Source organism: Lissotriton helveticus, chromosome 3_2 (genome assembly GCF_964261635.1).
Source record: "Lissotriton helveticus chromosome 3_2, aLisHel1.1, whole genome shotgun sequence".
Lineage (NCBI taxonomy): Eukaryota > Metazoa > Chordata > Amphibia > Caudata > Salamandridae > Lissotriton > Lissotriton helveticus.
Window position 1 is genome coordinate 507886686 of NC_136062.1, and position 26792 is coordinate 507913477.

Consider the following 26792-nt stretch of genomic DNA (forward strand, 5'->3'; position numbering starts at 1 on the left):
GTGGAGCTTCAGAGTGGAGCTTCAGAGTGGAGCTTCAGAGTGCAGAGTGCAGATTCGGAGTGGAGCTTCAGAGTGGAGAGTGGAGATTCAGAGTGGAGATTCAGAGTGGAGAGTGGAGCTTCAGAGTGGAGCTTCAGAGTGGAGCTTCAGAGTGGAGCTTCAGAGTGGAGCTTCAGAGTGGAGCTTCAGAGTGGAGCTTCAGAGTGCAGATTCAGAGTTGCATCATTGTAACAGGTGCATCAACCAACTGAGCTAGCTTGAAAAATTCCGGAGTGCAAACATACTAGATTAATAATGTAAGGTTCCTTTTGTAACACCTGCTTAGGACAGCTGCTAATCACCAAACATCTGATGCAGAGACACGCATTTTTTCCTTGACTGAAGCAACTATAACGATGATGCATATGTCATAAGTACATAGAAAGCTCACGAAAGTAAGCATGTGATGCTGAACATTTAAAAACATGATGGAATAACAATCTAGTATTTTAGCTATTCATCTTAACAAGACCAATGCATTGAACACCGTTACGTTGGCTGATAAAAGCGCATTTTATTTACAGTAGTCTAAAAGAGCAAAAGTGCAGGAAAATGACCACTATACAAAATAAAAATAGCACTACTCTGCGCGCCGCCACTCCCGTGCACCATTTTAATTATGAAGACCCGGCCCGGCTCCAGTGCGTACCACTACCAACTATTTAATTAATTTTAAAAAGGCTCAGGCCAGGCCGGTAGGGCGTGCGCACCACGGCACCATAATTAATGTTTATAGGCCGGGGCCCGTTACCATCCGTCCCTGGCGTGCGTTGCGCACTGTAACTATTATAATATAGGCTTGCCTGCTTGCTTGCTTCAGCAGCAGCCGAGGGCAAATGGAGCAGGCGAGGAAGCAACAGGGGTTGGGGGGCTGGTTGAGTGCAAGGGCGAACCCAATATGGAGGGAAGCGGCACACAGGCAAGAACAGAGAGCAACACTGAGTGCGGCCCCGGGAGCAAAGAAGTACAGAAGCGAGAAAGCATGTTCTATAGGAGGGACAAACACGAGTGACAAGTTGGGACATAAATAAGAAGCAGGCAAATGCGCGACAGGAAAGCAACTAATTAGTGCACGCAGCAGGCCTGGAGGCAGGCAGCCAGCAGCAGCCCTGCCCCGCCGGTCGGTGACGGAGACGGAGTGACAGACTCTGAGTGACTTACTTTGGTCTTCGGACTCGGATTCGGAAATCGGACAGGGCAGCTCAGCGTGGGCGGGCCTGGCCGCCTGGCTGCTTTGTCTTGGACTTGGAAGGCAGTTAAGTTCGTAGTTTTCGTTGTTCTTCTCTTGTCTTCTTCTTTGGCTATGCGCGCCGCCTGCCGCGCCCCATATGCCACGCACAGGGGCTTACTGCTTATTGGCCCGCATAATGTTGTGCGTGCCCTGGGGCTGCCTGGCATTGCTCACCACCACTCAGCAGCAGCCAGCCCTGCTGCCCACGCCCCCCACGCACGCGGCACGCGCATACGCGGCGGCGGAAGTGCGGAACGGAAAGTGAAAGAAAAGGATAAAGGCCTGTCCCGCGGCCCGCCGCCATTTCATAGAATCAGGCGGGCTTAGACTAAGATAACAAAAAGTGCCTTACACACTGTGTAAGGCACGGTTTGTTATCATTGTCACTTTTGCCTCATGTAATGTAACGTTTGCCTTTGTATTTTGTTCACTAGTAATGTTCTCATGTATCAGTTCTGTTTCTATTGTGAATTCGCTCTGACACCTTCGGGTGAAGTCCGCACATCCCTTCTTACTCGGCTTGCTTAGCTGGCAGAATGGTGTTGCAGCGTTGGCTAGGAGTTTATTATAGTTGAGCTTTTTTCTTTCAGTCAAACAATAAAGTAACATTCATACAACCTAAATTCAGGATGCTGCCTCCCTGCCAATGTTTTAGTCATCTCTCTTTTTAAAGTCGGGAACATTCTGTTAAAACAGCTGTTTAGGATGTAAGGTATTACTTCTCACGAAACAGACTGATTTTTGATAATGTCCTGAATGCAGCAAGGACCGTCTGAATCAATGTAAAGAATTGCAGTGTTCCTAATGTTCTATATGCGATTTGCCTTCAACTAGTAATTACCATTGGATCATTGTGTGCTGTCTCACTCTTAATGCCTGTTTAAAAAGAGTGCTCTATATGCTGGACCCAAGTATGTTGCTATTTAAACAACACCAGCGATCAATGCACGCTTCCACCACACGCACACAGAACCAGACGTCGGTGCACGCTTTCACCAGGCGCACACACACACCACCAACCGTCAGTGCACACTTTCACCAGGCACACCCCATCAGCCGTCAATGCACGCTTTCACCGGGCACACACGCCACTAGCTGGCAGTGCACACTTCCACCAGGCACACACACCATTAGCCATCAGTGCACATTTTCTACAAGCACACACACACCACCAGCCATCAGTGCACGCATCAATGGTTAGCACATCCACAATTAACTATTGTAGCAATCGCAGTATGGCGCACTTTACTTCTAAACATGTCAGTGCACGCTTTTCCACCATGCACACACACCATCAGCCATCAGTGCACACTTTCAACAGGCACACACACACCACTAGCCATCAGTACATGGTTTCATCAGGCATACCCACCACCGGCCGTCAGTACACACTTTCAACAGGCACAGACACCATAAGTCATCAGTGCACGCTTTCACCAGGCACAAACACCACCAGCCGTCAGTGCACGCTTTCACCGGGCACAAACACCAACAGCCGCCAGTGCACCCTTTCACCAGGCACAAACACCAACAGCCGTCAGTGCACGCTTTCACCGGGCACAAACACCACCAGCCACCAGTGCACCCTTTCACCAGGCACAAACACCACCAGCCGTCAGTGCACACTTTCACCAGGCACAGACGCCATAAGTTGTTCGTGCACGCTTTCACCGGGCACAAACACCACCATCCGTCAGTGCACGCTTTCACCGGGCACAAACACCACCAGCCAATACAGAGTTTGGAAAAGAATTCATGCAACACATTGTCATATACAATGCCAATAACTCAAACTTGAATGCTGCGAGACCTATTGCATTGCAAATGCTTGTTAATTATTGAGACTGGGCAGGGATCATAGCGGGAACCTGATCGGGTGGAAAGAAGAAGCTTTTCAGTATCTGTTTTGGACAGATCCTCAAATTTATCAAAAATCAACGTGGAGTCAATAATTGACAGCCTTCCATCTATCTGCGTACTACTTTCCTCAGAATTGGGGTGACTGAATTTTCAAAAGATAGCTTCCACTGTATTCAAAATGAACTTGGCAATGTCGTCCCAAAGTTTATAACTTGCTTTGACTTTTGTCGAAGTTCTTTCGTAAAATTATTTGCCAAATTAATTTGTTTAGTGTAGAAGTTTTTCTTTGCTTCAAATATAAGATGTTTGTAAGTAGATAGACTTAGTCTATATTTCCGTTTGTCCTCTTCCAAATAATGTTTCCTCCAGATTCTCTCAAAGAGCTTACAGGAAAGTTTTTGTCTCCTCAGGTCCTCTGAATACCAGAGGGCTGAGGGATTTGTTCTTCTCGGACATATCATTCTAGCTGGGGCTAGCTTGTTACAGGCTGAGTCTACCCAAGCTGTGTAATAACTAACTGCTTCTTCTGGATCTGCAGGTATCTGACCAATAGAGGCCATAAGTACTGCCTGTAGATCTGTACTAACGATGGTGTTCCAAGATCTACTTAGAATCTGGGTCTTAAGGCCTTTCTCTACCATCGACAGGCATCAAGGAGAATTTCAAGTTGCACTCCCATATGATCTGTCCAGGTCAAAGGCAGTATGCCCATAAACTGTAGATTGGGATAGTTTGAGAAAATACCATCTAAGGTGTGTCCTGGCAAATGTCTGGAACTTGTCACATGTTGGATCAGGTCAGCGCTTCTCATCAAATCTGTGAGGGCTACTGTGTCAGAGTCCTCTGATACCTGTAGATGGTAATTGAAATCCGCTAGTATGGTAAAGGAATCTGAATTCATCCCCTCTTCCAGCAGGTTCCCAAAGGAAGATGTAGCCAAACGTCTGGGTCCTGGGGGATCTATATACCAGGATACCCTTAAACGTATGGTGGCTTGTTAATTGGAAACCGAAAGCCAGTGCCTCACAGGCAGAGTTAGATGCTATATGGAAGGTGGCGTTAAGTGAAGCAAGATATATTTTATAGCCAGGCCCCCTCCTTTTTTAGGAGGCCTATTAAGGCAAGGAGTAACTTTAACAATGCTAGGACCAGAGCTAATATCTGTCCATGTTTCTGTTATGAAGGCAATTTGAATGTTGTTTTCTTCTATTAGCGAGGCACATTCAACACTGTGCTTCACCAATGACCTAGCATTCAGTAGAAGACATTTAAACACTGAGATATCTGTAGATTTCGTTTTCACAACTCCGGCCTTGATAAGTCTAGTTGGCATGTAGGTAAGCCTGGGAAGCGTGTTATTACAATTCGGGCAAGTGATCAATCCATCCCTAGGACTTAAGTCAAATGTGAGACACAGACAGCCTGTTCTCTTACCGGCTGGTCTCAATTTCAAAAGTTGTGCCCTTGTATATCCCTGATATACAGGGATTGTATATCCCTGAAGGGCCAAACCTTCTGTTTTACAACGGGCAGGGGTACTGGCGCTGTGCGCGGATGGAGCGCGGACAGGCGCAGACGGGCTTGCCTTTGGCGCGCCAGCGGCGCAATCGCACCATTGTCCCCTATTTATAGTCTATATAGACTGGTCTGCTGACCGGAATTTCCTCCAAGATGGCGTCCCGACTATACACGATTCTCGGGAGATGGCAGATTCGTCCGCCCGCCAAGAATCACCCCCTCAATGACCCTCGCTCTCCAGGCATTACAGTGCACAATAAACAGGTCAGTGTCTTAGAAAATGTTCACATATTTTCAAAACTGCTAAAACTTTAAAAACACGCCGCAGTGTCAAACCAAATTAGTGCAAATTAAGATAGCAGCACAGAAGTATTTAAACAAGAGTAAAAATGATAAAACGCTATTAGCAGTAAAATATAGAAAGCTCCCGGCTCAAGCCTCAGGAGTAGTGGGCATCATAGAGTGGAGTAGCATAGAGTGGAGTAATGCATACTGGAGTGGTAAAGAGTATAATAGCCTAGAGTGGAGTAGCATACCGTGGAGTGGTGTACAGTGGAGTATCTTAGACTGAAGTGATGTGAAGTGAGTGGCACAGAGTTGAATGGTGTTGAGTGGAGTGGCTAACGGATGAACATAACATTTGTTAGCAATGTACAATAAGGAACACAGGGCCAGGCATGGATGCCTTTTGTTGCTTCGTAAATATGACTGAAATATTGGATTGCTTATGCAAGACCATGCATGATAAAGGGTAAAGCAATTCAATACTAATCTAGGCTCTAGTTAAATATCATGCAAAAGTAAACTGCAGTAAATTTGCCGGATACTGTGGTGCATGCTGATTACCAAGGCTAGTGGATGCCTTTACAAAAATAAAAGGCAGGTATTTTTTAATACACTTTACCTGTGTTTTGGGTTAGGGCCTTAAACATGGTTACATATTAGGATTTAGCATTTTTCCCTTTAAGAAAGTGTTAATAGGCAGGGAAATGTATTTATAATTTACTATATATTTTTAAAAATGTTGACAGAGTACTGCAGTAGTGCCTAGGAAGTACTATGTTTTTTAAGCACTCTGCTTTTTTTAATTAATTATTTTTAAGTTGTGCAGTAATTTCTTAGTATTTACTTTTTACTCCATACGCTTTCTTAAAAAGAAGAAAATATGTACACAATCAAAAATACACTGTATTGTGAAACATTATGTATTAAGTGTTATTTTAAACTGATTTACTTTTTGTTATTTATTGTGGTACCTCCTTGGCAGTACTCAGGTCATCCGTAAATGTTTAAAAAAAATATAAAAATTGTAAAATGTTTTCCCTGCCTTTAACTACATTAATTAAGTGATATTAGGTAAAGGAGAGTGATCAGTCCTAATACTTACCTACAGCTAAGGACTGAAACTAGGAAACAGGGAGAGTGGTCATAAACTAACATGGCTGACTTTAAGATTTCTAAAGGCAGTCATCAGTCAATCACACAACAACTTGCAATCACCATGCACCACAGTAGCTTTGTGAAATATAATGACACTTCTGCAGTCACAAATTTCACAAAGTTTAAATGCCATCTAACTTAAAGAGTGCATACCCTATTTACCTCTACTTACCTCGACTACCCAGAAAGATAATCTGTGCACCACAATGTATAATCCTGCCAAATGTCATGAAAATCAATTAAGCCGGTTATGCGCTACACTTGAGTATAAAGTCTTTCAAAAATACATTAGTACCACAACGCCTTTTGGGGCCCCCATGTTTTCATTGCACCCCCTTGATGAATCTCTGCAAAACTTTCCATAATCTACCAATGTAGAAAAAGGAATAGGTCTGAAAGGGAAGATTCGTCAAAGAGGCGCAAAGGTAATAGTGAGCATGCATCTGAGGAATTCTTTTTTCTAGGAATGTGTGTAGGTGTATATATCAATATACATATACACACATTACAGATATACATACATACTGGCAGTTGGCACAAGGTATTCATAGTTAGAACCTAGGGGCATATTATCAAGGGGGTTTATCTCCGCCTTTTTGGCTTTAAAAGCCAAGAAAGTGGAGATAAAATTATCTCCCTATTACCTAGCTGTCGCTAACACCAGTTAGCGACAGCTAGTAGGAGATAGCGACCATCTTGGGCCCCGCTTTGCATGTCAGTGATATTTATCACTTATGACATGCAAAGTGGGCGTGCCAAGATGTTAGCGACTGGAAACAGTCGCTAACATCGCTATCTCCTATTACCAATTTATGGAGATATTCGCGCTAAGCGCGAATATCTCCAAAAGTTAACACCTGCCCTGAGCAGTTCTTAGCCATGTTATCCAATAGGAGGTGGATAACATGGCTAAGAGCATTAGCTCGGTAATGCATGAATATCGCTGACTTTTCAGCGATATTCATGCATTGCGGCCGATTTTTATCGCATTTGCGATAAACCTTGGTAATACCAAGGTTTATTTGCGATAAAAATCGCCGCAGCTCAGCGGTAAATTTTTGTCTTGAACCAAGCAATAGCGATAATTATCGCTATTGCTTGGTAATATGCCCCCTAGTTTCCATAGGAATAGCATTTTTTGACTTGTCTATACGTTTAGCGCTAGTTGACAAATCTTCATAAAAGTTTCCCCAAAAAAGTGTGCCAGTGATTCTTGTTGCACATGGAAAGTGGCAGGGGTATCCGTCAAGTAGGGGTCGAGAAAAAGTGGGAGTCTAAAATAGTGTTTTCTCATTTTATTTACTTATTTTTTTTAAAGAAAGGGGGAGAAAGAGGGATAATCTAGACAAGGCTCACCCTCCTCAAATTAACAGTAACATGAAACCCCTGAAAAACAGGGGTCAAGAGCCCAGCTTTATCATTACCTGTATTCACAACACTCACTGGAGTTGGAATAGTTATGTTATAAGTAGAAAGAAAATACATTTTTCTTTCTTATGTCCCCTCACTCACCAGGGTTTCCCCACGGTGACATGCTTCCTCATTGGGGCAATCCCAGCCCTCTGCGGACTGAGGCGTGCTACGACTTGCGAACTACGTAGGAGCACTTAAGTGATGGACTATGTGTAGTGCAAAACAGTGTTGTGAAGTGGAGTGGAGTTATTTTTAAGTGGGTTAAAAATACCTTCCTAGTGGGCTACAAATTATGTATTCTTGCTCCTAGGGGGTATATTAAAAACGGGGAGAAAAAGCTAGAGGTCCTAGTAACAATGAGTTAGGTGTGCCTAGCAATTCCTGCCAACATCTTTCGAGCATTCCCCAAGCTCTTCTTCAGGACTACACAGGGACCAGCCTTGTGTTCGCCACTCCTAAACGTGCTCAAGTGAGTTAAAAAAAAGTATTTAATGCTGCAATAATAAGGCATGCATTAGTACATACGCAAAATAATGGTCACATTGTATCTGTAGGAAAAGAAAGAGAAAAACACACTATATGGTTAAGGGGGTAATGCCCCTCAGAATATTCACATACTTTTTTTGTATTTTTAGCAATATTTGCATATTTATACACACACAAGACCCAGAGTGTGGAATTATCTGTGCCTTCGTCCATGCTTGAAAAGGAGAAATGCCAAATGGCGTGGAATTAAAACAGGTGTTGTCTAAACACCGTGATGAGCACTCAGTGATTTCACAAACACACACAAACCACACCACGTAGAGTGACCACTTCAGTATAAAAGACCCTCACTCCTGCCTACAAATTATAGGAGAATTCCTTCCAAGCTGAGATGGGGTTCTGCATGCTGAATCTTTGACACACCGCGGTTTGACATCCCTTGCGGGCTGTCATCATTGACACAGAGACTGTGTCCTTCCTATCAGGTGATGGGGTTTGGTTCAACCATAGGGGGTTCTTGGCTACAGATAAACAGAGCTATTCACATATACACCTACACATCCAGGTTAGGCTAGGTACAAATAGGCAAGGTATTTAGGGCGCATTTTAGGAATATGCAACTGCTACTCTTTTTATATGAACCACTTCTGTTCATCTTATTAGTAGTATGGTAGAAATGTATTTACTATTTACAATATTGGTGCTAGCAATTTCTTTTGTATGCTACTGTCTCCTGATTTGTGCAGCAGATATGTTTTACACAAGGCTGTCGCAGGACCAATAAATTCTTATTGAAATGTCCTACTCACTGTCCTGTGTATTTTCTGAGAAATAGCAAGCATGAGGGTCTGAGCGAAACATACTGTTTTCCACGATCCCTGAGGAATCAGGGTGGTCATGTTCAGTGGTTGTCAGAAACTACCTAAACTACTGTACAGGGAGGCGGTAGTGGCACTTTAGTTGGTCTAACGGGTGACATATCCTATGGAGGTGTCCGGAAGCGGTTGGGCCACCAAGCCCTCAGTTTAGGTCATTCACAAATCTGTACGTTCTGGGGGATTTGTAAGAACTACACAACAGGACACTTGGACGGGTCCCCTATAAAGCTAAAAAAAATGTAAAAAATATTTTTGCCGTGGGTTGCGCTGGATCCGTGGGTTTCCCAGTGAGAAAAAAAAGACTCTCTGTCTTCTGTGCTTCACTTCTGTTTAGCCCCTGGGAGCGCAAGGTCCAAGGTATTAATCAAAAAGGAGGGGGCATACAGGGTGCACCGCCATGGGCTCTCTGGAGCCTCAGGGACCACCACCTCCGCAGAGCTTAATTTTACATTTGGGAAAGGGGCGTTCCGACTCCCTTCATGAGATATGTTCAAGCCCCAGAGTCCACCACCTCCTTAGAGCTAAATAAATAGTAATAGGGCGGCACATGTACTCGGCTGGGTCCTGGGGACCACCACCTCCCTGGGCCGATAATACTATAATTAAAACAGGGAGGGTCCACCTCTTGGACCAATACATGGCCCAGGGGACCATCTCCTGCTATGTCCCAGGGTGCTCACCCTCTGGACATAGCAGTTGGCTCTGACTTGTAGGGAATTTTGGCAACTCCCACCAAGTTAGACCACAAACCTTACTTTCAGCAAGCGAGAGCTGGGAAAATGCCCTTACTTGCTGGTAGCATAGTTTTTTGTTTTTCCCCGTCCTGTGTCAAGTAGGCAGGGAAACAGATCAAAGGATTGTTCTCAAAGACAGAGAGCTGCATGTTTAGCAGCTCCCTGTCTGCGAAAGGAATGCCGCCTCCAGCACACATAGAAAGAGAAAATACCAGTAATGGATGTGTGTATGCAGGAAGGTTTCTCTTCTAGTACATAAACAATCATTAGATAATGACAATCTCCTACTTCTTTGTGTGCTGCATTCTGCAGGACACATAGAAGTAACACATCACCATTATGGATTGTTTATGTGCAAGAAGGGACACCCTCCTGCACATAAACAATAATTCCCTGAAACTGAGACACCCTCACAATATGGTGCAAGGGTGCCTGCATTGGTGCTGGGCAGCTAATTGTAGTGCCAGCACTAAGCATAACAAAGGGGTGCATCGTAAAGTTGTAAATAGAAAGCATCCCTGCATTTCTAAAATGTCGTAGTAAGGCGCTGCCAAATTTGGCTCAGCTACGCACTCCGTCATTTTGTTACAAATATGCCTGTGCGTAGCCTGTACATTCTCCCAGATACAGTTGTCAGAGCCACAGACTATGGGTACCCTGCACATCCCCTTTGGTTTAAATGTCAAAGTTACATTCTTTACATACCTTGCACATCCCCTCTATTGCAGAAGTCAGACTCACAGCACGTTCTACTTATGTGTAAAAATGTTTCTGCATTTTTACCGGAGTACTCTCCACTGCAGACTTCTATTTGGGAGGGATTCAGGCAGTCCTTGAATGCAGTCAGAATAACATTGCCCCCTGTTGGCAAAAATGCATATTTTGATTGAACATAAAAAGATCTCAGCATTATTTCCAGAGCAAACATAGTTATCCAGAAGCCAAAACTGGTGCACCCAGAACAAAGAAGGGCTCAGTGAATCAAAATAGCTTTACATCAATGTTTTTCAAATGCCAATTTTAAGTACGGAGAAACCTTCTCTTGAACATTTTGTGATTGGGGTGTTATAAAGCTCTTCTTTTAATTATGACAGTGAAGCATGATAAATAATATAGTTGGGTTTATTGGGGAAGAAGAGAAAATAACTCCCTATAGGAAAAGCCTGGGCCAACTGACTCTATTTGGAATCTGGGCTACCACAAGTTTCTAGCCCCAGATTTCACTAAGCACTATTGGCCAAGATACAACACTTCCCTATCATTAACACATTAACAATGAAGTTGAACTAATAAGAAATTGCACAAAGAATTTACAAGTAGAGGAGGAAACAAAATGTGCAAAGCAATCAAATAACATATGTGAAATAATATCCAAAACAGTAACATATGTACAGTGTCACATATGAGTAATACGAACGGAAAACAGAGTGTTCACACTTGGGGAGGGGATGTGAACAAATGACTTACATTTGTAAAACTATGACATGTCATAATGTTTGCACCAAGCTGGTTTAGTTTTCAACCTTGATGCTGAAACCTCATTTGACACATCACTGTTTTGCTGTTTAACGACAACATCTCTTGGTCCAGAAAACTTCTCTTTCTTAGGCCATAAACATTTAGGCACTCTAACAACCTTAGTCATGCTCCACACATTTCCATCAGACAACTCTATAACCTGGTGCCACACTCTGACGATTTTCATAGGAACAGAAAACTTGGATTCTCCAGATTTCATTAATCTTCCCTTCTTCACACAAACCCATTCACCAATATTAAATTGAAGTGTGGGACCCCTATGCTTCTGAGAAAACTCTTGTTTATCATTTGATATCCAAGGACAATCAAACTTTGCCACTTTGGTTCTACTTGTCACTTTGGAACAATCAACTCTGTTTCTCACTTCCATGATCCACATTTGTTTAAAATTACACACAATCATCCTTCCCCTCATTTTCTCAAATGGAGATATATCTCCAACTGTTCCAGGTGTAACTCTATAATTCCAAAAAAAGCCTTTGTGTACTTAAGAAAAATTTTTTCCACTAGCTAAAGCCAAAGGTATACCTTCCTTTAAAACTCTTATCCACCTTTCCACAATTCCATTGCTGTGTTAATTATACTGATGTTCGGATATGACTAATGCTGTGTTTATCCAAATAATCTTAAATCTCAGTTGACCTTAACTGCACACCACTGTCAGTAACTAAACATTTTGGAAAACCTTCCTTTTCAAACAATGCATTTTAAAAATGTAATAACCATGTATTAATCAGCTTGATTTATTAATTTAATTACTGGCCTCTGGGATAATTGATCAATGAGAACTATGACATAAACCTGACTGTTGGACAAACACATGGGACCTGAAATATCCAGAGAGATTCTTTCCTTTACATTTTCAGGACTAGTAACAGGGGCTTTCTCATAGTCAATACATTTTTGTGATTTGTTGCTAATGGCACACTCAATGCAAGATCTGACCATTCAGCCAAAACATCTGTTAATGGCCGGCCACCAAAACTCAGAACTTAGTTTATTGTTTATGCTAGACATGCCAGAGTGACCCACATGGGGCATGTCTAACACCCATTGCCTCAAATCTTTAGGTAAAACCATCTTCACACCACAAAATAACATATCATCTACTACTGATAACTCGGTTGCAATGTACAAATAAGGTAACAATTCTTTATCCAAAAGTTTCTTTTCTGGCCATTGTGCTTTGTTATGTTTGATGACCTCTTGGATTTCCTCATCATTATTGCAGGCACACTTCCATTGATCTTGTTGAATGCATCCATTCGATACCTCACAATTGGATTTGACTCTCCCGACATCCTCATCAGTAACAGACTGATCACATTCCTCTTTAATAGGTAAACAGGATAAGCAATCTGCTAAAATGTTCCTGTCACCTGGAATGTATTCCACCCTGAAATGAAACTCTGGCAATTTGTACTGCCATCTGGCAATTCTGGGTGTGGCTTTATCACTTCCTTTAGTAGTGAATAACTCCACCAAAGGACAATGATCTGATCTTATTTTAAATGGAGTACCATATACATATTTATAAAAGTATTCTATGGCCCACCAACATGCCAGGGTTTCTTTTCTTGCGTTGGTTACTTAACTTCTGCATCCCTAAGTGGTCTTGATGCAAATGCAATAGGGACAAGCCTTTCCATCCCGATTCTGCATCAAAACAACACCAATACCTATATTACCAGCATCAGTAACAATAACAGAACTTCAACAGGTGTGAAAAGTTGCCAAAACAGAGGTGGAAGATATTTCTTTCTTACGGTTGACAAACTCTATAGCACATTCCTTACTCAAATAAATTGTTGTTCTTTCTTCATTAGACCTCTCATATGATTAGTCTTATCAGCAAACAAAGGATTACATTGGGCATAATATTCAGCCAAACCTAGGAAAGATCTAAGATGATCTTTACATTGAGGTTCTGGGGCTTCTTCAATTGATTTCACTAAATTCTCTTTTGGTGAAATTCCTTCTCTGCTGATATTGTAACCTAAATAGTCCACAGATTCCATTTCAAATTTACACTTTTCTTTGGTCAATGTCATTCCATAACTTTGCAAAATGTTAAGAACGTTGCTTAAAGTCTCAGAGTGCTCTTGCTTATTGTTCCTACAAATCAGAATATCATCTTGTAAATACAAGGTATTTTTAACACTTTTAAACAACTTATGCATGACTCTCTAAAATACTGCAGAGGCTGATATTAGGCCAAAATGAATCATTTTGTATCTAAAAGCACCTTCAGGAGTTATGAAGGAGGTTTAAGGTGTGCTATCCTCATTCAAAGTAATCTGATGATACACATTGGATAAATCAAATGTGGAAAAAACAGCTGCCCCCTTCAATTCCGAAAACATTTCATTTATATTTAGCAATGGGTGCCAATCCACCCACGCAGATTCATTCAAGTCTCTCAAATCAACACAGACTCTGATTTCTTCAATTATGTCTTGTCTACATAATTTATCCAATTCTACTCTTAACGCCTGTCTCATAGATCAAGGAACTTTCCTAACTTTGTGAACTTTAGGAATAGTATTCTGTTTTAAAATAATTTCCTTAATAATTCTAGTTTTGATGAAACATTGGGAAATCATTTCTCCTATTCAGTTGTTTTATCTTCACCTACTTGAGCTATGAAATCACTTTATCATAGCAATTGTTAAGGATGATTGGGATCCAGGGTGATGAGCAAATCCGTTTGTTGTGGCCCTCCCAAAAAGCAAGATTCCTCCTTAGCCACATACACATTGGTATTTATGATATCTCATTTAAGCCTTTGGATGCGTCGGACAGCCCCGGCCGTCTGACGCTATGGGTGGCATGGCGTCGGACAGCCAGTAGCCATCCAAAGTGCACACGTGTGAAATTGTCCCGCACTGCAGTAACATTTGCGCACATCCAAGGGGTTAAAACTAATATTAGCAACAAAGTAGCCTAAAATGTCAATGGGTTTATTGCCATAACCAACCATTTTTATGACGGATGGTAACAATTGTGTGTTGGGAAATTGATCAATCAATCAATCATTCAAAATATTTATAGAGTGCGCTACTCACCCGTGAGGGTCTCAAGGCGCTGAAGGGAGGGGGTGCTGCTACTGCTCGAATAGCCAGGTCTTGAGGTGCCTCCTGAAGGTGAGATGGTCCTGGATCAGTCGTAGGTGTGCGGGGAGGCAGTTCCATGTCTTGGCGGCCAGGTAGGAGAATGATCTTCCTCCGGCTGTGGCTCTGTGGATCCATGGGACGATGGCGAGGGTGAGGCTGGTGGAGCCGAGCTGGCGGGTGGGAGTGTAGAACGTGAGGCGGTTGTTGAGGTATTCGGGGCCCATGTCGTGGAGAGATTTGTGTGCGTGGGTGAGGAGCCTGAATGTGATCCTCTTGTTGACGGGGAGCCAGTGCAGGTCTCTCAGGTGGGCGGATATGTGGCTATGGCGAGGGATGTCGTGCAGAGACGTTCTGTATGCATTGTAGTCGTTTCTGAAGTTTGGCGGTGGTTCCTGCGTATAGGGTGTTTCGGTAGTCCAGTCGGCTAGTGACGAGGGCCTGGGTGACCGTCTTTCTGTTTTCGGTGGGGATCCACCAGAATATTTTTCGGAGCATGCGCAGGGTGTTGAAGCATGATAACGATACGGCGTTGACTTGCTTGGTCATCGTGAGAGTGGAGTCCAGGATGAATCCCAAGTTGCGTGCATGGTCTGAGGGTGTTGGTGCGGGGCCCAGTGCTGAGGGCCACCAGGAGTCGTCTCAGGTGGAGGGGGATTGTCCGAGGATGAGGACCTCCATCTGTCTGAGTTCAGCTACAGGCGGCTGAGCTTCATCCATTCTGCGACATCTTTCATTCCATCCTGTAGGTTGGTTTTGGCGATGGCTGGGTCTTTGGTGAGGGAGAGTATCAGCTGGGTGTCGTCGGCGTAGGAGATGATGTAGATGTTGTGTTTGCGTGCGATGGCGGCGAGGGGGCTCATGTAGATATTGAAGAGGGTTGGGCTGAGCGAGGAGCCTTGGGGTACGCCAGAGAGGATTTTGGTGGCTTCTGAGCAGAAAGGAGGGAGGCGGACTCTCTGGGTTCTGTCGGAGATGAACGAGGTGATCCAGTCCAGGGCTTTTCCTTGGATCCCAGTGTTGAAGAGGCGTGTTATTAGGGTGTGATGGCATACGGTCTCGAAGGCTGCCGAGAGGTCCAGGAGGATGAGGGCTGTTGTTTCTCTGTCATCATTGGCTGCGATGAGGGCAGTCTCGGTGCTGTGGTTGACTCGAAAACCGGACTGGGAAGGGTCGAGCGGATTTTTTGTCTCGAGAAAAGCAGTCAGCTGTTTATTGACGGTCTTCTCGATGACCTTGGCCGGAAAGGGAAGAAGAGAGATGGGGCGGAAGTTCTTGAGGTCTTTTGGGTCTGCTGTGGGTTTCTTCAGGAGGGTATTGATTTCTGCGTGCTTCCAGCTCTCGGGGAAGGTGGCTGACGTGAACGAGATATTTATGACGTTCCGGAGATGGGGTGCGATGATGGTGTCGGCTTTGTTGAAGATGTGATGGGGGCATGGGTCCGAGGGGGAGCTGGAGTGGATGGAGTTCATGACGTTGGTAGTTTCTTCAGTGCTGATGGGGGTCCAAGCGCTGAGGGTGGTGGTGGGGGTCATTGTTTGGTGATTGGAGGCGGAGTCTGGGGTCCGAAGCTGTCGTGTATATCTGCGATCTTTCGGTGGAGGAACGTGGCGAGGAAGTTGCAGAGTTCTTGCGATGGTGTGATGTCGTTGTTGCTGGCGCTGGGGTTGGAGAGTTCTTTGACAATGTTGAACAGTTACATGCTGTTGTGGGTGTTGTTGTGTAGTCGCTCTTTGAATGATGTCCTTTTGGTGGTGCGGATCAGCTGGTGGTGTTTGCGGGTGGCGGTCTTGAGGGCTGTCATGTTATCTGTAGTTTGTTCGTGGTGCCAGGTTTTTTCGAGGATTCAGCACTACTTTTTTGATGCTTGAGGGCGTCTGTGAACGATGGAGTTTTCCTGTAGCCGGTCATGCCTGGGGCGTTCTTCAGAGGTGCGAGGTAGTCGGTGCAGTTGGTGATCCACTGTGCGAGGTTATGGGCCGCGTTGTTGGTTTCAGTGGTGTTTTTTGGTGGGTTCTGGCTCAGCGATGAGAGGACATGGTCTGTAGTGATTTTGCTCCAGTGTCTGCAGTGGATTTGTTGCGTGCGGTGGTGGGATGTATTCTTTTTGAAGGTGAAGTGGATGCATCTGTGGTTGGTCCAGTGTAGTCCGGAGGAGTGGCTGAAGGAGAAGTGGTTGCTGGCGGAGAAGATGGGGTCGAGCGTGTGGCCAGCGATGTGAGTTGGGGTGTTCACCAGTTGTTTGAGTCCGAGGTTGTGGAGTAGGGTGGTGGTGCTGTTGTCGCTGTTTTTCTTAAGGTGGAAGTTAAGGTCTCCTAGGAGTATGTATTCTGGTGAGGGTAGGGCGTGTGGGCTGATGAAGTCGGCAATGGTTTCACTGAATTGCGTGTGTGGGCCCGGGATCTGTAGATGAGTGTTCCTCTAAGGGTGGTCGTGGGGTCGGTGTGAATCTGGAAGTGTAGGTGTTCGGCGGCGTCAGAGTGTGTCTTCGGTGATGGCCGTGATGTTGATAGTGTTCCTGTAGACGATTGCGATTCCTCCCCTGGTTTGGTTGACGCAGTCCTTCCGGGTGATTTTGTAGCCGTCCGGGATGGCTATGGCAATGTCGGGGGCCAAGGAGGCGTTCATTCAGGTTTCCGTGAGGAAGGCAACGTCTGGTGTTGTTGTGTTGAGGAGGTCTGAGAGTTCGACGGCGTGCTTGTGGATGGAGCATGTGTTGAGGAGGATGCATTTGAGGTGGTTGTTGTTGTTGCGAGGTCCAGTGGGTGGTCTGCAGGTTCGGAGGCAGGTGTATTTGCAGGCTTGGCAGGTGAAGGGTCCATGGGTTCACTTCGGGGTGGCTCGGTAGCAGACGGGTGTTTATACGGTGTTGAATGCGGTGAGGACAGCGGAGTCGTATCTCAGTCGGGAGCTCTCGGTGCGGCGGGGGTTAGGGGTTCTGGCACTGGGTGCGGTCCAGGCGTGGACGGGCGCAGACGTGCTTTCCATTCGGCGCTCCCGCTGCGCGCGCCCGCTGCGTGGCCTCCATAAGAAGGGCTGTGGGAGGAGGAGCAGCTGGGAGGCGGGAGCGGGGTGGCGAATGGGGACAGCGGGTGGCGGGGCCACAGGGAAGCAGCGGCGGGAGAAGGTGTTGTGGAGGGAGGCGGGGGAGAGGGGCACAGGGCACAGAAAACGAAGCAAAAACAAGATCAGGGCACATAGGAAAAACAGGGAGAGAGGGTCACAGGGCACAGAAAACGAAGCAAAAACAAGATCAGGGCACAGAGGAAAAACAGGCAGAGGGCGGCACAGGGCACAAAATGAGGCAAAACGAGATCTGGAGCACAAAGGACTTACTAGCGCCACAGGAGGACCGTGCAGTAGCTGGGTGGCGAACTACCTGCAACCTACCTGCTGGCAGGGTCAGAGGTCGCTCCAATTAAAGTATGACGGGTTCTAAAGTCACAAGAGGTTGCACCAACACTGATGTGGTGGTGTCTCCTTGGGCACTGATATAGGTGCTGTAGAACAACAGCTAATTTTTAAGTGAAACTGTATGAAACATCCAATGTTCTTATATTCTTTTATTGGCCGTAAATGATTAGTTCATCAGTTACTGCGTCCAGGTAAGTACGTGAATTAATACTATTTTGTTCACTCCTGGTTATCCATTTTACATTTTTGATTTCATTCCCAATGCATTTCGGCTGCCGCCTTCGTCAGGGGAATATCTAGTAAGAAACACATTGTGTATATCACTAACAATGAATATAACACTGAAATATATCCATCACCTACTGTGCTAAGTCGACAAAGGTGAGGTGTTAATGTGATGGTTTATAAAAATTGCTTATTGGCGCGAAGCCGTGCAAAAAGAATATCGAATGAACATATGTTGCCCGTGCTCAAAATAATAAACATATATATCGCGGAATCATGCTTAAATCAAAAACATGTAGTCTGTGGTTAAGGCAATGGTGTATAGATACGAATAATCGAAAAGTGCGCAAAACATAAAGTGAATCGCTAGGAAGGGAACGGTAAAATATAGCGCGGCGGTTTGTAAGTGATGCTCACAGCAACAAAATGAGAAATGTATTATCACCATCCCCAAAGGTGAGAGTAAAGAGGTACTGTCAAGAGGCTTAAATATATAAGCTTACCGGTAACATGCAAAAATGTCGAGATTCAATACGTGAGCGATTGGAGCGCCATGTTTTGGTGCAGCATCCGTGCAATGACCCGATGATTGGGACGTATACGTAGTGACGTGAGGGGAGAGGTCATGTGCGTTAGTTCGCCGGGTGGAAAATTAAAGGTATATACGCTACGTGTGAACGTGAATGAACAAGTAAAGTTCTATGTACAACAATGGTAAAAGAACGGGAAAAAAAGGTCAGAGAATAACCTCTACGTGGACTAAAAAAGATGTATGTATCAATCAATAAACTTAAGAGAAAACTAAATGTGACTACTAATGGCAAAGAAGGATACGAAATATCGCCCGCCTATCTGCGTTAGATCTGCAATAAAGAAGCTTCACTTTGTTCCCCTACCGAGGCATCTGCCTTTTTCTTTGGAGGAGGGTTATTTGGACGCATTTTGCACCGCGAGCCAGCAGCATGCTTACAGAGGCCCCTACACTCAAGTTGGCCTGGTCATCGTTGGTGCAGTTTCTGCCTCGGCAGAAGCTTTCCTTTGTTCCGTGTTAACGGAAGGACCAGGCCCACCACTCCATGCAGGAAGAAGAGAAGCGGTGTCTGAGTCACGGAACTACGCATTGGGCTTGGCACACTGCTGCACTTGCCCCCGTGGACATTACACCTGACTGCGGTGGTTGTGTAGTCTGGGGACACGAGGAGCTTCGCTGTTGTGGAGGGCAGTGCGGGTCATTGGGAGAGAGCCGCCCGAAGGATCTGCAGTTTCCGCAACTTTCCGGCCAACCATGCCGAACTATTGCATGTTGGGATTTGCAGTGTGCTCCACCATCCTACAGCCACAGCAGGTGATACTAATCTCCGATCAAGGGTGGAGCTTAATAGAACTGTTTTATCTGGGGCAGTAACCTTTGGCAGCACTTGAACTCACCCCCTATTAAACGCTGGGCGCTGAAGAGGCCACGCAGCCGAAATGCATACGCCCGCCTATCTGCCTTAGATCTGCAATAAAGAAGCTATATATATATATTACCTACTGGCAATAGCCAGTAGGTATATATAATTAGGACCTAGCTACCATAGGAAATCCGCAACATTCTATTGGGAATAACTTTGGCGCCGGTTGAGGAATTTGCGTGTAATTTTCAAAAATTGTGGCCAGCTCTGCTGCGCTCCTTCCCTGGAAGTTTCGGGGGGATTCGTGAAGTGGGGGCTGAGAAAAAAGGGGGGTCCCAAAACGTGTTTTCCCCATGTTAATTTCCATAGGACGTTCTGACAAGGCTACAGCCTGAACCGCTGAACAGAATTACACCAAACTTGGCAAAATTGTAGGGACTGGTACGAAGAAGTGCCTTTGCTATATTTGGTGAAAATTGCTCCAGTGGTTTTTATGAAAATTAACTTCAAAAATACATATATATCTGTGCGGAGCCTAACCACACATCTCATCGTGAGATCTGATTGGCTGTCAGCACTTCATCCAAGAAGGGTTGGCAGCAATCTTGGGACCAATATACATGATAGCACCTCATTAAAAAGCATTGCAGTTAATAGAGGGTTTTAGGACTTTAGTTACATTATAAGTCATTTGTTGATGGTACCATACTCATTTTAGGAATTGTGGTGTGTTCTAAGGTGATTTTACCATGTGAAAAAGCCTTCTTCTGGGATATCATGAATCATGTTTGAAAGAAAACTATTATCTCATGCTTTTCCCACAGTGGTTTGGAAGGGGATCTATAAGCTAAACTGAGAGCATATTTTCTGTAAATTCACATTATCTTTCTCAGTCATGTGAGAATGAAGTCTGACATTCTCAGTAAAACATGTACATCCAACAAGGACAGAGACCGTCAGTTGATTCCTTTGTGTTCTACTGCAGCTTCCCAGAGTGTTCTAAAGAACAACTAGAGCGCTAACAGTCCTACTTATTACAAAGGTATGGCACACCTGAAGCCATCTTGATTGGAATAAAGTGGTAACTCTTAAAACATTTAATTTAAAAAGCAACAAAATGAGGGGGTATAGTTTGCCATAGAAAGTATGATTAGTGCTGCATTTTGAGTGCCTTCCCAAATCCTCTTCTATTTCATTAAAAAAATCTGACATGCAGTCTCCCAAGATGGCCACCAGAGACAAAAGAGCCCAAATGTAACCCAAATATCACCCAGATGTAGCCCAAGTATAGCCCAATGACAGAATGTCCCAGAATGTTCTAAAGACAACTAGAGCGCTAACAGTCTTACTTATGACAAAAGTATGGCACACCAGAAGCCATCTTGATTGGAATGAAGTGGTAAGTCTGAAAACATTTAATTTAAAAAGGAACAAAATGAGGGGGTTCATTTTGCCATAGAAAGTATGATTAGCAGCAGACTTCCCTGGTGAGTAGTAGCTTTACTACAGTGATCTAATGAGCAACTGGAGTGCTGACATTCAGAATTTATGGCAAATGTGTGAAACATCTGAATGCCTTCTTGATGGAACCAAAGTAAACAAGCATTGAAAATGCAATAGATCTCGCCCTCGTTTAAGTTAAAGCCATTCTATTTGTAATGAGGTGGCTTTTTAGCTTTGCTTTTATTAGTGTTTTTAAACCTTTCATGTAAATAACATGCATATGTATGCATATATGTATATGTATGCATGCATTTATATTTGTATTTATATAGATATGCAGATATATATGTTTATATATATATTCACTGAAAAAACCATAGGTTATAGACCATATATAGTTAGGAATTAGCATTTAAAAAACCTTAGTTTACTCACACAAAACCATTGAAATTCCATATATAGTTAGTTGCACTAACTATATATCGCGCACCCGCAATCCACTGCTGATGATGTCACATATTACATCATTCATGACATGGTCAGTGACATCACTGATGACATCACTGATGACAACATCCAGTGATTATGTGTTTCTGTAAAGTTTAAATATGTTTTACATATTGAAGAATGAGTGGATGTATAAGTGTCTGAATGAAGGTTTTAGTAGGTGCGTGATTGACTGTATGAGTGAGTGATTAAATGCGTCTTACTGAATGCACGGGTTAGTGACTAAACTGTCTGAAAGTGTGCATCAGTATGTCTGTTGTTGTGCAAGCTGCTGCATGTGTTGATCAGTAGCTATATAAGTAGCTATATGGGTTATTGATTGGTTGCACAAGTATTTGTATGGGAGACTGAGTGTGTGTATGGCTGGCTGGGAGGTGTGTGACTCTGTGCAGATCAATGTGTACTTGTATCAGTGATTCTATAAGAGAGTAACTATGTGTTAGTATATGTTTCAAAAATGTAAGGTGTTCTGTGTTTAACTGTATAGAAGAGAAAATGGAAGTGTGATTGATTCTTTTCAGGACTGACTAGGTGTGTGAGTAACTCCATGGATGAGTGGCAGAGTGTGAGTGTCTGTATAGGTGTATGAGTGCATATGATAGTGTTGTAAAGATGAGTGATTGTATGTATGAATGATTGTATGAGTGAATGTGTGTGTAGACATAGGAATCAGTGAGTGCGTATGTAGTAACTAGTATTGGTGTGTCAATGGTTTCAAAAATGATACTCTCTATTTAACACTGGGTGTAACGGAGGTTATATTAGAGTGTGAGGAGATGCATTGTATTATCACATGAATGATATCATCAGTGATGTGATCATTGATGTCAAGTGAGATGTCATCAGTGATGTCATTTGAGATGTCATCAGTGATGTCATCAGTGATGTCACTGACCATGTCATGAATGATGTAATATGTGACATCATCAGCAGTGGATTGCGGGTGCGCGATATATAGTTAGTGCAACTAACTATATATGGAATTTAAATGGTTTTGTGTGAGTAAAATAAGGTTTTTTAAATGCTAATTCCTAACTATATATGGTCTATAACCTATGGTTTTTTCAGTGAATTTTCAAGGTTTTGTAAATGCTAATTCCTAACTATATATGGTCTATAACCTATGGTTTTTTCAGTGAATTTCATTGGTTTTTTAACAGCTAATATCTGTAGCTGTAAAATGTATTCTTCTTTAAATCCAAAAATATATTTTATATGTTTATTAATAACTTTTTTTTTAAATATTTTTTTTTCTTCGTTCCCGCTTCGCGAATCGGGAAGCTTCCCGTTAGCTGACCTTGATGCCGCGAAATAGACCGCGAGCCGGTAAAAGTTTCTTTACCGCAACTGCCGCGTTAGAAAATAACATCGTGACGCCTCCCGTCCGCATGACGTTTCGCGTTGTCGCGTGATACGTCATATGACGTGCTACGTTAGCGAACTGGTACGCTTACCGAGTCGCAAAGCGCAGGTTTCTGGAAGCAAACCGGGAGGCCCTGCAAAGCGCGTAACGTAAACACAGCAGGTCATGTGACTTGGTAATAACACTTTTCATTGGTTCATTTCACTTTTGGTTTCCTAATGATGTAAGACTAGGTCATATAATCTAAAATGAACACTTTTCATTGGTTGAGAACTATTGTTTTTCCCAAATGATGAAAATCCCTCCTTCTTTCCTCACTCTGACTTTCATCATTGTGAGAGAAAGACCCTTTGTTACCAGTGAGCAATGGCTTCTTTAGTAGCTTCAGCTGGTGCTTCCCCACCACCTCCACCACATCCAAGGAAGAGTGGACCACCTGCTCAAGTTATAATTCAGCAAGAAGAGGAAGAAGAGGAACAGGACGACGAGCACGAAGAGAGGCACTTTTTGCCTGAGGATCCCAGGACGTCTCACACGGAAAGAAAACTTCATTTGGCAATTTTTTAAAATTCCCAAAGGTCAGAAAAAAGTAAATGCAAGATACGTAACTTGCCTTATATGTCAAGATAGACTGTCCAGAGGGACCGACAAAAAATACAGTTTCGGAAACTACACAATGCATCGCCATATGACTAGGTGGCATCCAAACAACTACAGTGCTGCACAGTTTCGTAACGACCTAGATAATCTCCCTATTATGGCCAGAAGATCTGTTGTACCGGAAGTAACTGGACCAGAGGGCAGGGAGATGGTGCCAAATATACAAACGAGATTTCGTGAAGTAAAACAAGTCTGCGTACATTGCAGTGGATTCATTTGCTATGGAGAAAGTAGCATCACTCTGATCAACAGAGCTATTGACAATCATGCTCATGTTTGTCCGAAACGCCCCAAACAATAAATTCTTTTTTTTTGTTTTGTTGCTCCTGTTGAGCCCTTTACAATGAATCGTTTTCGTTGCCCCCTCCGAAAAAAAACCAAAAAAAATATAAAACTGTTCAGAAAAATTCAAAAAAAGTAAAAAAATGTTCAGAAAAAAAAAAAAAAATATATAAAACAACAAAAACAATAACAAAAAAAGTTCTTTTTAGAACTACCTCCCCGTTATTAAAAAATTGGTACAATATTTGGAACTGTGCCAACCTCTATTTCTCTTAGTTCGCTTCCCAGTTCGCTCCCCGGTACGCGAACCGGAAGCGAACCAAAAAATGTTTTTTTACAAAAAGAACAGTAAGTATAAGGGAAGGAAACAGACAGTTATGTTAAAAGAAAGACAGCTATAGGGGAGTAAACTAGAGATACTATTACCCGTAATCCACTGCTGATGATGTCACATATTACATCATTCATGACATGCTCAGTGACATCATCAGCAGAGGATTGCGGGTAACAGTATCCCTAGTTTATTCCCTATAGCTGTGTTTCTTTTAACATAACTGTCTGTTTCCTTCCCTTATACTTACTGTTCTTTTTAAAAAAAAAATTTTAGATCAGTCAGAAACAGTGAAAGTAATGAAATATAAAAGACTACGTAGAATATGAGCACTGTATGCAACAACTTTGACACTTACAGAAGCCTCACCTTCTCCATGCCTCCTACACAGTTCTACATGTACATCATAAATGCAAACAGAACAGAATTAATTATACATGTTAAATGGTTTATTTTTGCTGTTCTCAGAATGTATCAAATTTCACTAAAACAGTGACTTGAAGGTATTCATCATATAACAGCGGGGAAAAAAAAACACAATCAAAATGATTGTGTTTAAAAAACCCATACAACATAACAAATCAGAATTCAGAACTCCTTAAAGTTAACTTACTTTCCATGACGGCCAAGGATGTCCTATGAACAGCTTACACTCTGTTGTGCTGTTATTACTTTCAACCCGCCACTTTCTGAAGGAAAACCTCCATCGTTTTCAAAAACATGTTACATACAATAAATGACTTCTCGCTCTCTACCACACGTTTCCACAAGGCCAAATCGTGTCTGAGCCATTTATAACTCTTAGAATTCTTTTAAGCCAATTCCGTCATGTTGTATTTCAGCAACTTTCACAATTAAAATGTTGAAGATCATTTTCACAATCCTGGACTAGTAATATCTTCCCCTTCTTGCTCAATCATGTTCTACATTTCCTATCACACTGATACTGCTTACTATGAAGCAGACTTACACTACCTTTATGACTAGTACAATTATTTAATTCTCTACATCACTTTTAATGACAAAGCAATGTAAAACAGTAGACAGCATTGCAGACTTACATTCCCTCTACTCCATGTTTTGATTGGCTGCTTCAATTAGCTTATAAAAAGAAACAGTTTTTCTGAACTCATTCAAAGTGCACGTATTTCTCCATGACGTCCAGTGTTATGGTAAGAAGTTATGTCTCTGTACTACACTTATCCTCAAGGCCAAATCGTGTAGGAGCCATTAGAACTTCTTGAAATTCCTCAGAGCACATCCCGAGATTCTTTCCCTAAAATTTTGGTTTTAAAAACACCAGGTAAGAGTTTTTAAGGTCATACGGCAATTTTTTTTTGAAAATTAAAACAGAATCATTGCAGAATGACCAGCCATTTCTACACTTTAAATAAGCTGTATAATGTCCTGATGTTATTGAAGGACCATCATGATATATAATTGCTACAGTTACAAAAGTCCTTCCTGATATTGACAACTGTGAAGCCACAACATTTTTTATTAAAGTTGTCAATTTTGTTCCATCAGGCCTACATCGTTGGAACATTAAAATGACATACTGGCCATATGTTCGTATAAATAATGTGGACATCATTTCAGATTTACATTGGCTACACTCCATGTTGTGATCAGCTGCTTTTACTAGCTTATTAAAAGAGACTGATTTACTGTCTGGCAAAGTTAAATATATAAATCTTTCTGAGTCTACACTAGTAGTACTTGATACCCTACAGTTCTCGCAGTCATGCTGCCATTGATAAGAAAGCCCAAACAGGTGATCTACATCTACACCTTCATCATGCAATACATCAAGCATATACATTAAAAACTCCTGACAATCTTGCTGACTATTTTGAGAGAATTGTGTTTGGCCTGAACATCTGTCTAACAGATTTCGAATTTCAGACACACTTTCTATGTTTGTTCTATCAGTGCTACATTTCTCTAACACAGAATTTAACAAACTGCAAAATCTTTGATCAGAATTGACCACAATCTCTTCTTTTACATTTTCTAGAGAAAACAAAACATTAACCACTACATTAGCATAGCAGTTGACACCAGAACTGTTTTCAAATTGAAAACCAACAACATCTTCAACAGAATCCTTTTTGTTTCTGCTTATAATTTCAGGTTCATCAACTTTTCGTCTTTTTGCTACAACCTCTCTACTATTGGTCACATTTCTTCGTTTCCGGCCTACCATACGTTTCTCAAACAAAGGATACTCAGGCAAATGTGGCGCATACTCTCTTCTTAACCTATTGTATTCCTTAACACAATCTAGATCCGCACAAATGTTTGTGACATCACACTCAATCAAGTACAATCCCGATAAAGTTCTAACTCGTGACAATGCCACATATGCCATACCCTCCTTGAACACAGAACTGCCAATATTCACCAATGCACAGTCTACACTTAAACCTTGCGATTTATGGATTGTCACCGCATATGCCAAGCAAACAGGAAACTGCTTACGACGAACATATAAGTCTTTTACAAGCAAAAATCTAGCAGAACAACGAGCAATTAGCTGTACTTCCTCAATGCCATCAAATTTAATTTTTAAAAATTCAATTCCATCTCTATTTCTGTATTTCACAAAATCAACAACATTACCCATTGATCCATTTACCAGACCTCTTTCAACATGTAAATTCCTTCTTAAAATTATACGGCAGTTCAAGCACACATTCAGAGTCTTTTCAAAACCCGCAGTTTTAGATATACTCTTCTCTAATGAATCCAATTTTGTTTTCAGATTCTCAGACAAAATAATTGTTGATCCCATATGCTCTACTCTGTCAATAGCTTCCAGTTTCACAATCTCTTGCTTTTCTAAATGCAACATTTTGTTGTTGAATTTGGCACATTCTGCAAGAGTTGGCATCAAACATATTCCAGATTTTTTCTCAGTAACTT

General features: G+C 42.7%; 1 protein-coding gene across 1 annotated transcript in view; it reads right to left on the reverse strand.

Annotated features, from left to right (window-relative positions):
- Window positions 1–26792, reverse strand: part of LOC144826119 (phospholipase A2 inhibitor gamma subunit B-like) — a 327314-nt gene that overhangs the window by 105003 nt on the left and 195519 nt on the right. Inside the window, exon 3 of the mRNA XM_078684522.1 lies at window positions 10305–10460. Within this exon, the coding sequence (XP_078540648.1) occupies window positions 10305–10460 (156 nt within the window). The remainder of the gene's footprint in view (window positions 1–10304; window positions 10461–26792) is intronic.